This window comes from Bos grunniens, chromosome 13, assembly GCF_055505025.1.
Source record: "Bos grunniens cultivar Pamir isolate PY7600 chromosome 13, Bosgru_T2T1.0, whole genome shotgun sequence".
In the NCBI taxonomy this organism is placed as follows: Eukaryota; Metazoa; Chordata; class Mammalia; order Artiodactyla; family Bovidae; genus Bos; species Bos grunniens.
This window is the reverse complement of record NC_141177.1, coordinates 29,714,928-29,724,779: the sequence shown is the minus strand read 5'-3', so window position 1 is coordinate 29,724,779 and position 9,852 is coordinate 29,714,928. Positions and strand designations below refer to the sequence as shown.

General features: G+C 59.1%; 1 protein-coding gene across 7 annotated transcripts; it reads right to left on the bottom strand.

The window, feature by feature from the left end:
• Positions 1 to 20: 20 nt before the first annotated feature.
• TCEA2 (transcription elongation factor A2) lies at positions 21 to 7,513 on the bottom strand. 7 transcript variants are annotated; one of them, XM_086333041.1, is made up of 11 exons: positions 7,271 to 7,458; positions 6,588 to 6,745; positions 4,394 to 4,456; positions 3,979 to 4,084; positions 3,169 to 3,259; positions 2,017 to 2,162; positions 1,748 to 1,804; positions 1,253 to 1,407; positions 1,038 to 1,184; positions 393 to 464; positions 21 to 217 (listed from the first exon to the last, which is right to left on the bottom strand). In XM_086333041.1, exons 3-11 carry the CDS (start codon positions 4,445 to 4,447, stop codon positions 209 to 211), a joined length of 837 nt encoding a protein of 278 aa, XP_086189167.1. In that variant the 5' UTR covers positions 4,448 to 4,456; positions 6,588 to 6,745; positions 7,271 to 7,458; the 3' UTR covers positions 21 to 208. The 7 variants fall into 7 exon arrangements, with proteins under 7 accessions (XP_086189167.1, XP_086189169.1, XP_086189170.1 ...); XM_086333043.1 differs by having other exon boundaries at positions 2,017 to 2,147; XM_086333044.1 differs by having other exon boundaries at positions 1,038 to 1,181; positions 2,017 to 2,147.
• Positions 7,514 to 9,852: the final 2,339 nt, after the last annotated feature.

Sequence of the window (9,852 nt, the reverse complement as noted above, 5' to 3'; positions counted from 1 at the left end):
AATGGCTAGGGACAAAACGGTGGCAAAAAGAAACATTTAATGATTTGAGGGGAAAGGTGCACTGCAGGTAGGACAGAGGGCAGGGTGTGCTGCCTTCTGAGGGCAGGTTTCCAAGAAGCTGTGTCTGTATCTGTCAGCAGAGGATGGGGAAAGGGCACTGGCCAGCACTGGCCATGGCCCAAGGCTGCAGGCACACGTGCACAAGGGCTCAGCAGAACTGCAAGAAACAGACAAGAGGCAGCATCCATGTGGCCTGCAGGACCCCGGAGGGCAGGAGGCAGGGCTATCCACCACCTTCACAGCTCCCAAGAGACTGGTCGGCATGGCCATCCCCGAATTCACACTTCAGACAACCACCTCCAAAGAACAGGACGGCCTGGGCTCACCCCTACCTTCCAGCGGTTCCCACACTCATTGCAGACAACGAAGGTGGTCATGGGCTCATCAGAGCTGCGGGTCTGCACCTGTGGGGAGGGTCATGATGGCGGGGTACCCAGCCCCAGGACCTCAGTTACTGGCAGCTGGAGGGCCCTGGGAGCAGGACTTCCCTGGAGTCACAACCTGGGGAGCACCCCCTACATCCTCAGGCAGCACTGGCCTCATGACACCTTGGCCCTCTTGGATGACCTGGGCTGAGCCTACCCAGCGACCCCAACCTTGGAGCCACCCCAACTGCTTTCTGCTTACAGGGCCCCCTGACATCTCTTGGGGCCCCATCAGTGTCTACCTCCATGACTCAGTGTATTCCCACTGCCACTACCGGGCACCCATCCCCCTGCCAGCAGCAACACAGTTGGGCCAGGCCCCGCCAACTTTAGTGACTCAGAGCACACTATACCCACCACTGAAGGCTGCTTACTGGGGACCTTGGCAAGGAGGAGGCCTTAAGGGTGAAGGCAGCTTCCAGCCCCGTCAGAGGCTAAAGTCAGACCCGAACCTCAGCATCTCTCACACAGCGTACCCCATATGCGTCTATGCAAGTGGGACCCAGCTGTCAGCAAGGGCAGGGCAGGGCCCCAGAGGCAACCAGCGCTTACCTGCGTGTAGGTGCAGTTCTTCTTTCTGCACTTGCCACAGGTAAACAGGTCCGTCTGTGTGCCACCTGTGCGCGCCATCTGGTGCTCACGGATGGCCTCCTTGGTCATGGCCTTGCGGATCTCCTTCAGCTCATCGCTAGCCATCTCCTAGGGCGAGGGGCACATGCTTAGCCCGCAGCCCCCAGGGCAGCCCCCTGTGCCCCTGGTAGGCTCACCTCTGAGGTCATGACAGCAATCTGCTGGGGCGTGATGGCGCCACACAGCACCTTGCGCCGCAGGCCGGGGTTCTTGGCATCCTTCAGGTTGGAGAGGCGGCTCCGCACACGGTTCTTGTACTTCATGTCTGTGTTTCCCACATCCCGGAAGATACGTACGGGTGTTTAAGGACCTGTCCCAAAGCCAACGCCCTGCCCTCCAACCTGTCCCTGGGCTATTGAGGGCCTCTCCATGGGGACCGTGTCAGAAAAGCCAGCAACACGGGGTCCGGACACTGACACATTCCTGGCTGAGGCCCAACTGCAGGCGCAGGGTCTGGGACCCAAGTCCACTGCAGGCGTGGTCAGACTCCATAGGGTCTAGGAGGGCCCCCGACTGCCCAACTCCCTGTTAAGGGGACCAAGCAGTGGCTGCCAAGGGAACTGGGCCTGGTTAACCCTGCAACCCCCAGAAACTGCAGCCCACCCAGCGCCCAGCCCCCATACAAAGGATATATTCTTCGATCTGGCCCGCCAGGCACTCGCAGTCTGCACCAATGGCCACGTGGTCATCTGTAAGAAAGAGCCCTGATAAGCTCTAAGAAAGAGCCCTGCCAGCTCTAACCCCAACACCTCAACCTGTGTGGGATCCCCACCCCCAAGGGCAGCAGCCACCAGCTGGATTCAGGCCTCTGCAGGCAGGCAGGGCCCAGGCCTGGGAATGGAGTGTGTGTCAGGAGCCAGGACCCTGAGGTGTGCTGGGTGGCCCCAACCCAAGCACTCACGGTCTGTCTGCAGAGCAGCGGTCAGCATCTCACGACACTTGGTTCGCACAGCGTCACAGGTGACTGGCACCGGGGGAAATGTGGTGATCCTTGGTGTCGAGGGCATCCTAGGCAGCTCTGGCCTCTTGCGGCTGGAGAGAGGCCCACTCGGGCCACATGCACCCCCATGAGATGCAGTCCCCAGAAAAGCCAACGTCACAGCCACGATGCCCCCAGACCTCGTCTGCTCCACTCTGACAGCAGCCCACAACCCTGCCCATCTGCAGTCAGCTCCAGTGTGTCATGCAGTCCAGCCAGAGGCAGTGAGGCTCACTGAGTGGGGCACAATCCCAGATAGGGTCTCTGCCTCAGGGAGGCCTGGAACATGGGGCCACAGTGCCTGAAGCAGACTGCCAGGTCGGGGCTAGGGGTCATCCAAAACCTGGTACCACTACACAGGTAGCCCCACCCCTTGCAGGTCTGGGCACCCCCTGTATCCAGCCAGCCCTCCTCTCACACTCCTGGATCTCGTGACCCCATGATCTCCATGGAAGTCAGTGGAAGCAGGCAGCTTCCTGGAGGAAAAACATGTGCAGGTGGGCGGATGAGCCCACATCTCTACAAGGCCATGCCATGGATTCAGGGTCAGCTTTTCCTGGCCCTTGGCCACTGCTGCCCAGTGAAGTCAAGAGCACAGCTGCCTCTCAGCCACAGCCATCACCAGGGCGGCAGAGAGGCCTCATGGCTCCAGAACCTGCATCACGCCACAGGCTGGGGCATCCCCAGGGAAGGAGGGACCAGCATCAACAGACACCAGGCCAAGGGGGATATCCAGAGCTGGCCAGTGAGAACCACCCCTGGACTTGGTCTGGAGCTGGGGATGAGAGCAGCAGGCTCCCCCAGGCCTGCTCAGGGTGTGTGTCAGCTGTGTGCACCCAGGCAGACTCAGCCTCCCCTCAGATGCTCGGGGCTGAAAAGACCCAGAGGAATCTCTAGGGGGTCAGTGTGCAGCAAGAGGCTAACCCCAGGGAGAGTCCCTTCCAAGGAGTGGGAAGAACCAATGTGTTTTAGGGACCTCAGCTCCCCCACCCCAGGGCTCCCAGAACTCAGCACCTTGGTCTGCCGAGAAAGCGGGGCCATGGAGGGGAGGCATGTGCCTTCTGGACGCGCTACCTGGGGTCCTGGGCCTCGGAGGCCTCCTTGGAGGACGACGTGGGCAGAGACCCGCCCCTCCTCCGCTCCCTGGCTTTGGCGTCTGAAGCATCTACAGGTGCCAGGAAAGAAGGAAGGGCTGGCCGGGAGAAGGCAGACCAGGAGGGCAGCGCAGGGCCAGCGAGGCGGGCAGACCACCACCAAGGCACCGCCCCAGCCCTCGGACCCTGCCTCCAACCCCAGCTTCCTGCTGAAGACCAGGGTCCTCTCTCCCCGGCCAATGAAGGTCCTGGAAAGGCCTCCTGAGTACAGAAACTCTCCATAGAGTGACAGTCCCCAGAGATGGAGCCCAGGACATGCAGCTCTCTTTCCTGAGGGTTTGGACAGAGCCCAGGAGGAGCTGGGAAGGTAGGGGCACCTCGGGGTCTGGTGGTGGCATCCCAGTCGCCCCACAGCCCCACTTCCTCTGAATGGCTGCAGACCACCCCCCATCCTCCTCTTAACCCCATGTCCTTCCTACCTGTTCCTCCTCCATCTCCCCTCCAAGCTCTCCTGCCTCAGGTCCGGGGCTGCCCCCTGGCTGCCCTGACACTTTTCCCCACGTGACCTCCCCCAGCTCCCCCTCAGGTTCCCCCTCCAGGGCTCAGAGCAGTCCCCCTCCACCTCTCCCCTCCCTCCTCATGGGGCCCCTCTCCTCCTGGTGCTTCCTAGACTGGTCACTCCCTGCTCCAGGACAGCACAGCTAGCACCCTACCCAATGCTGCCCAGCGAAGGGCCAGAGTCTTGGGTGCCCCTTGCCCCCGAACTCAGCCCAGGCTGCTTGACCCATACCCAGGAGCTTCTTCCAGGACTTGATGAGGGACTTGGCTAGTGTGACGACCTCCTCGTCCGAGCTCTGCTTCCGCAGGGCATTGACGGACATGCCAACACGGGTGGACTGCAAGGCAAGTGGCCAGGCTGGGGGCAGCGGGCAAACCCTCCCCACAGACCCATGGTGACTCCCACAGGGCAAGGCTGGGGACCAGTGAGGGGAGGGGGCGCCGTTCCTGAGGGTGACCGTTCCATCTGCATGAGTCTCAGTGAGAAACACCGTCGGTTTCTCATGAATGCCCATTCCTATCTCATGGGGCAACAGAGAAAGGCAGGGACCGTTTCCTCAGGGGCAGGGATTCATGCCAACCGAAAGCAGGGCGGGGGCAGGAAGCCCCGCCAGGTGCTGGGAGCTGGGGGGCTCGTGGGGCCCTACCTGCAGCAGATGCAGTGTGACAGGCATGGCCTTCAGCTCCCGCAGCAGGTCCATGGCTCCCTCCTGGAAGAAGGGAGGACCCACGTAAATGACTCTCAACTCTCGGTGGGCGAGCCCACCTCATCCTACACATGAGGGTTGGGGGAACAAACACAGGCAGTGACAATTTGGAGACCCACCTGGGTCAGATGCCCCGGGAACGCAGGCATGATATAGGAAGCGGCTTTGCACTTAATCCCAACCCACCACCGCAGGGCCAACAGGGGAAAGGGCCCCAGCCCTCCCTGGCAGGGGCGCCATACCAGGAAGAAACACAGCCCTGAGAAGTGCCCACTCCTGCCTGGTCCCATGTCCTCCACCCACGTAACTCTGGCAGCCTCTCCTCAGCGCCCCTTGCTGAGGCCAAGACCTCAGGGGCCTCTCCTCTCCTCACATCAACCCCCACACCCTACTCACTCCCTCCAGCTGTGTCACCTCGCCTGGCCCAACAGAGCCCTGTCTCCCTTCTCTGACCAGCACTCTCGCCCACGTCTGCTTCCTCCAGGGCGCGCACACACACACGCACGCACACACACACACACACACACACACACACACACACACGAGCCACAGGACGCCACGCAGACAGCTCCCTGGGGCCCTTCAGGACCTCTGGCCCTGCTCCTCCCACCACCAGCAACACACCTGCCCCCATCTCCTCGTAGAGCTCTGCTGAAACCACAGGTCTGTAGTGAGGGGGAGGCCTTGCACCACCCCACCCGCTCTGGGCTTTGCCTTCCTCCACAGAAGCCTCAGGGAACCCACCAGTGAGGTTTCACGTGTGTGTGTCTGAGGACATGGGGGAGGCAGCCACCCAAGGCAGCCTAGCTGTGGGAGAGGCACAACCTGCCCCTCCCCAAACTGGATGGCATCTCTGCTCAGGCTGCAGCCTCCCCCTCATCACCCTTGGCAAGTCCTGCCCCTCGGGCTGCAGAGTCCAGCCCTATGGTAAGCTCCTCACAGGGGACAAACGGTCACCAGAGACAAGGGCACAGCGCAACTTAGCAATCATCTTCCCCAAAATGGAGCCCCAGGCTGCAGGATACCAGCTTTCTGATGCCTCCGGAACAGGGAGGCATAAAACAGGATTCCCAGTCATGGCCCCCTACTCCCCAAGGGGCCTTGAAGGCACTGGGACCCACCAGAAGTCTCTGCCGGCTCTCACTCACCGGTCCATGGTGCCTCAAACCTCCTCACGCCCTTCCCAGTCTATACCTGTCCCCCCTCCTCATTTTCCCCTGGGCTTCCATCCACGCGGTGTTCCACCTAGGTATCCCCTCCCCTAGCCCTGCCTGGCCCCACTCAGTCCTCCGTGGGTCCCCTGACCCATCTCTGCCCCGACCTGGGGGACATTTGTTTTGTCTCCTCTGGGGAAAGCAACTTTTTTCTCTTGGCATCTCTGGAAACAGCCATAGACGTTCCCACACCCCTGCTCTGGGCTGCCCACTGCCTCCCAGGGGTGTGAACATGGTGCAGGGTTTGGGGATGAGGCAGTGCTGTTGCTTGATGGATGAATGACAGCACGGGGACCAGCCCCCTCCACCGCCTGGGTGGAGAACCCTGTCCAAAGACCAACTCAACCATGCTCAGCCCAAAAGCCAGCCCCAAACCACCAGTGAAGGCACACAGCCCTGGGGTGGTTGGGCAGGCATCTTAAGCTCCAAGCTGAACCTCCCCCACAACTCCCACCACCACTCGCCCACCCCAGGAGCTGAGTCTGGGGAGAGAGCACGTTTTGTTTATTGAGCCTCTCTAGGAGCAGCAGGACCCCCTCCACCCCTCGAGGCAGGTACCACTGAGTAAAGATGCTTCCTGTGAGGGTACGCGGGTCACCTAGGCCCAAAACTGAGAGGGGCCTGGAACTGGAGGCCCAATTCTAGGCCCTCTGAGCCCCAGCTCAGTTTTTCCCAAAGATTCACTGTCCTAGGGACAACGGAGGACCAGCCCCACAGCGAGCATGGCTGGCTGGAGTCCGCAGCCCCGGGATTCCCAGGGCAGGCTCAGGGCCTCCAAGGGCTCTTTCCCGAGGTGCCTACGCATTTACCCACTCCCCAGGAGCTGCTGGCTGAGCCATGGCTATGGAAGGGAAAGAATTTATTTGGGCAACCTGGTTCTTGGGTGACTGAACAGACAAGGAAAAAAAAGGCCTTCCCACCCAAGAAAGCCCTCTGGCCGGCTGGCTGGAGAAATGAGACGTCGGGGCCGCCGCAGCCCCAGACCAGGCAGAGGTAGGGGAGGCGCCACAGCTCCAGGGAACAAGGGGTCCAATCTCACACTCCAAACTCTTGAAGGCGGAGAAAGGATGTGGGAGACCTAAGGTGGGACAGAGGGCTCTGAGTCGGGGTGGGCCTTGGCAGGGAGTTCTGGGGGACTCCGAGGATGCCTAGGATGGGCAGGAGGAAGGCCAAGGCGGCGGGCGGCCAGTCAGGGCTGTACAGGCCCGGACTTCAGCGAGGCCTGGAGGGGCGGGGCCGAGGAGGGTCTCCGCCAGCCCGGCCTCCCAAGGGGGTCTGGAGTGAGGGGTGGAAGCGGGCGAAGCCCAGGCCTGCGGGGTCTCAGCCTGACAGTTGGGGTCTGAGTCCAAACCGGGTGGTTCCCGGGACAAGGTCCAGGTCGGATCGCGGCCTCTGCCGTGGGTGCGAGGTGAAGGGTAGGGCTGGCCCAGGATGGGGGTCTCGGCCTCTGGCGGGGGTCTCCCCGCGTCCTGAGAGTCTCTGCCAGGGCGGAGCCTCGTCCTGCCCTTCGAATGGTCACCGCGACCCTGACGGGGGCTCGGCAGGCTCGGCGGGGGCTCGGCGGGGCGGGGGTCCCGGGGTCCTGACGGCCCGCGCCCCTCACCGCGCTCTTCTTGGTCACCATCTTGTCCAGCCTCCGGGCGATCCGCGCTATCTCCTCCTCCTTGCCCATCATCGCCTTGGGGGCAGGGCCCCCAGTGCCCGCCGTGCCAGCCTCAGCCTCCCGGCCCGGACCCCGGCCCCGGCAGCCGCAGCCTCCCGCACCCTCCGCAGTAGACGCAGCCCCGCCACGGGCGGGAGACCCTCCGTTCAAACCCCCGGCCCCCGCGACGCCGCGCTGCATCTTGGGACATGTAGTTCCCGCTCCCGCCCACCCTGCAGGAGCCGGCCCCGCTCCCGACCACAACTCCCAGGAGCCAGGTAGGCGCGCAAGGCATCCTGGGAAGTGTAGTTCTGATGCGGGCCGCCGCCCAAGGCCTGAACACGCGCGGGCCGGTTAGTCGGAGGAGGGCGCTGCGGCAGCGCGGGACCCGGCCGTGCATAGGGGCCGCAGCGCCGAACGCTGCACTTTCCTCCGGACACCGCGCGGGGGCGACCCGAGTCCGACTGCAAGAGGCCGCTAAGGCACGCTGGGGTCGGTCCCCTCTCCCCACCCCTTGAGCCCTCCTTCGCCACCTTCTTCAGTCCAGGGGGCCGCTGCCCGACCCCAGTCCTGCGCGGAACCCCTGAGCGCTCTGGCCGGAATTGTGGTCTCGGGGACCCTGGAGGCCTCAGTCACTCAGTCACTTCAGTCGTTCAGTCCTGTCCGACTCTTTGCGACCCCATGGACTGCAGCACGGCAGGCCTCCCTGTCCATCACCAACTCCGGAAGTTTAGTCAAACTCATGTCCATTGAGTCGCTGATGCCATCCAACCATCTCATCCTCTGTCGTCTCCTTCCCCCGCCTTCAATCTTTCCCAGCATCAGTGTCTTTTCAAATCAGTCAGTTCTTTGCATCAGGTGGCCAAAGTATTGGAATTTCAGTTTCAGCATCAGTCCTTCCAATGAATATTCAGGACTGATTTCCTTTAGGATTGACTAGTTTGATCTCCTTGCAGTCAAGGGACTTCCAAGAGTCTTCTCCAACATCACAGTTCAAAAGCATCAATTCTTCAGTGCTCAGCTTTCTTTAAAGTCCGACTCTCACATCCATACATCACTACTGGAAAAACCATAGCTTTGACTAGACGGACCTTTGTTGGCAAAGTAATGTCTCTGCTTTTTAATATGCTGTCTAGGTTGGTCCTAACTTTTCTTTCAAGAAGCAAGCGTCTTTTAATTTCATGGCTATAGTCATCATCTGCAATGATTTTGGAGCCCAAAAAACTAAAGTCTATCACTGTTTCCACTCTTTCCCCATCTATTTGCCATGAAGTGATAGAACCAGATGCCATGATCTTAAGTTTTCTGAATGTTGAGTTTTAAGCCAACTTTTTCACACTCTTTTTTCACTTTCATCAAGAGGCTCTTTAGTTCTTCACTTTCTGCCATAAGGATGGTGTCATCTGCATATCTGAGGTTATTGACATTTCTCCCAGCAATCTTCATTCCAGCTTGTGCTTCATCCAGCCCAGCATTTCTCATGATGCACTTTGCATATAAGTTAAATAAGCAGGGTGACAATATACAGCCTTGACGTACTCCTTTCCCTATTTGGAACCAGTCTGTTGTTCCATGTCCAGTTCTAACTGTTGCTTCCTGACCTGCATACAGATTTCTCAAGAGGCAGGTCAGGTGGTCCGGTGTTCCCATCTCTTTCAGAATTTTCCAGTTTGTTGTGATCCACACAGTCAAAGGGTTTGGCATAATCAATGAAGCAGAAATAGATGTTTTATGGAACTCTCTTGCTTTTTTGATGATCCAGAGGATGTTGGCAATTTGATCTCTGGTTCCTCTACCTTTTCTAAATCCAGCTTGAACATCTGGAAGTTCACGGTTCACGAACTGGTGAAGCCTGGCTTGGAGAATTTTGAGCATTACTTTACTAGAGTGTGAGATGAGTGCAGTTGTGCAGTAGTTTGAGCATTCTTGATGTTGAAGCTGAAACTCCAATACTTTGGCCACCTGATGTGAAGAACTGACTCATTTGAAAAGACCCTGGTGCTGGGAAAGATTGAGGGCGGGAGGAGAAGGGGATGACAGAGGATGAGATGGTTGGATGGCATCAGCGACTCAATGGACATGAGTTTGAGTAAACTCTAGAATGTGGACAGGGAGGCCTGGCATGCTGCAGTTCATGGGATCGTAGAGTCAGACACGACTGAGCGACTGAACTCAACTGAACTAAACTTGAGCATTCTTTGGCATTGCCTTTCTTTGGGATTGGAATGAAAACACCTTTTCCAGTCCTGTGGCCACTGCTGAGTTTTCCAAATTTGCTGGCATATTGAATGCAGCACTTTCACAGCATCATCTTTTAGGATTTGAAATAGCTCGACTGGAATTCCATCACCTCCACTAGCTTTGTTCATAGTGATGCTTCCTAAGGCCCACTTGACTTCACATTCCAGGATGTCTGGGTTAGGTGAGTGATCATACCATTGTGATTATCTGGGTTATGAAGATCTTTTTTGCATAGTTCTTCTGTGTATTCTTGCCACCTCTTCTTAATATCTGCTGCTTCTGTTAGGTCCATACCATTTCTA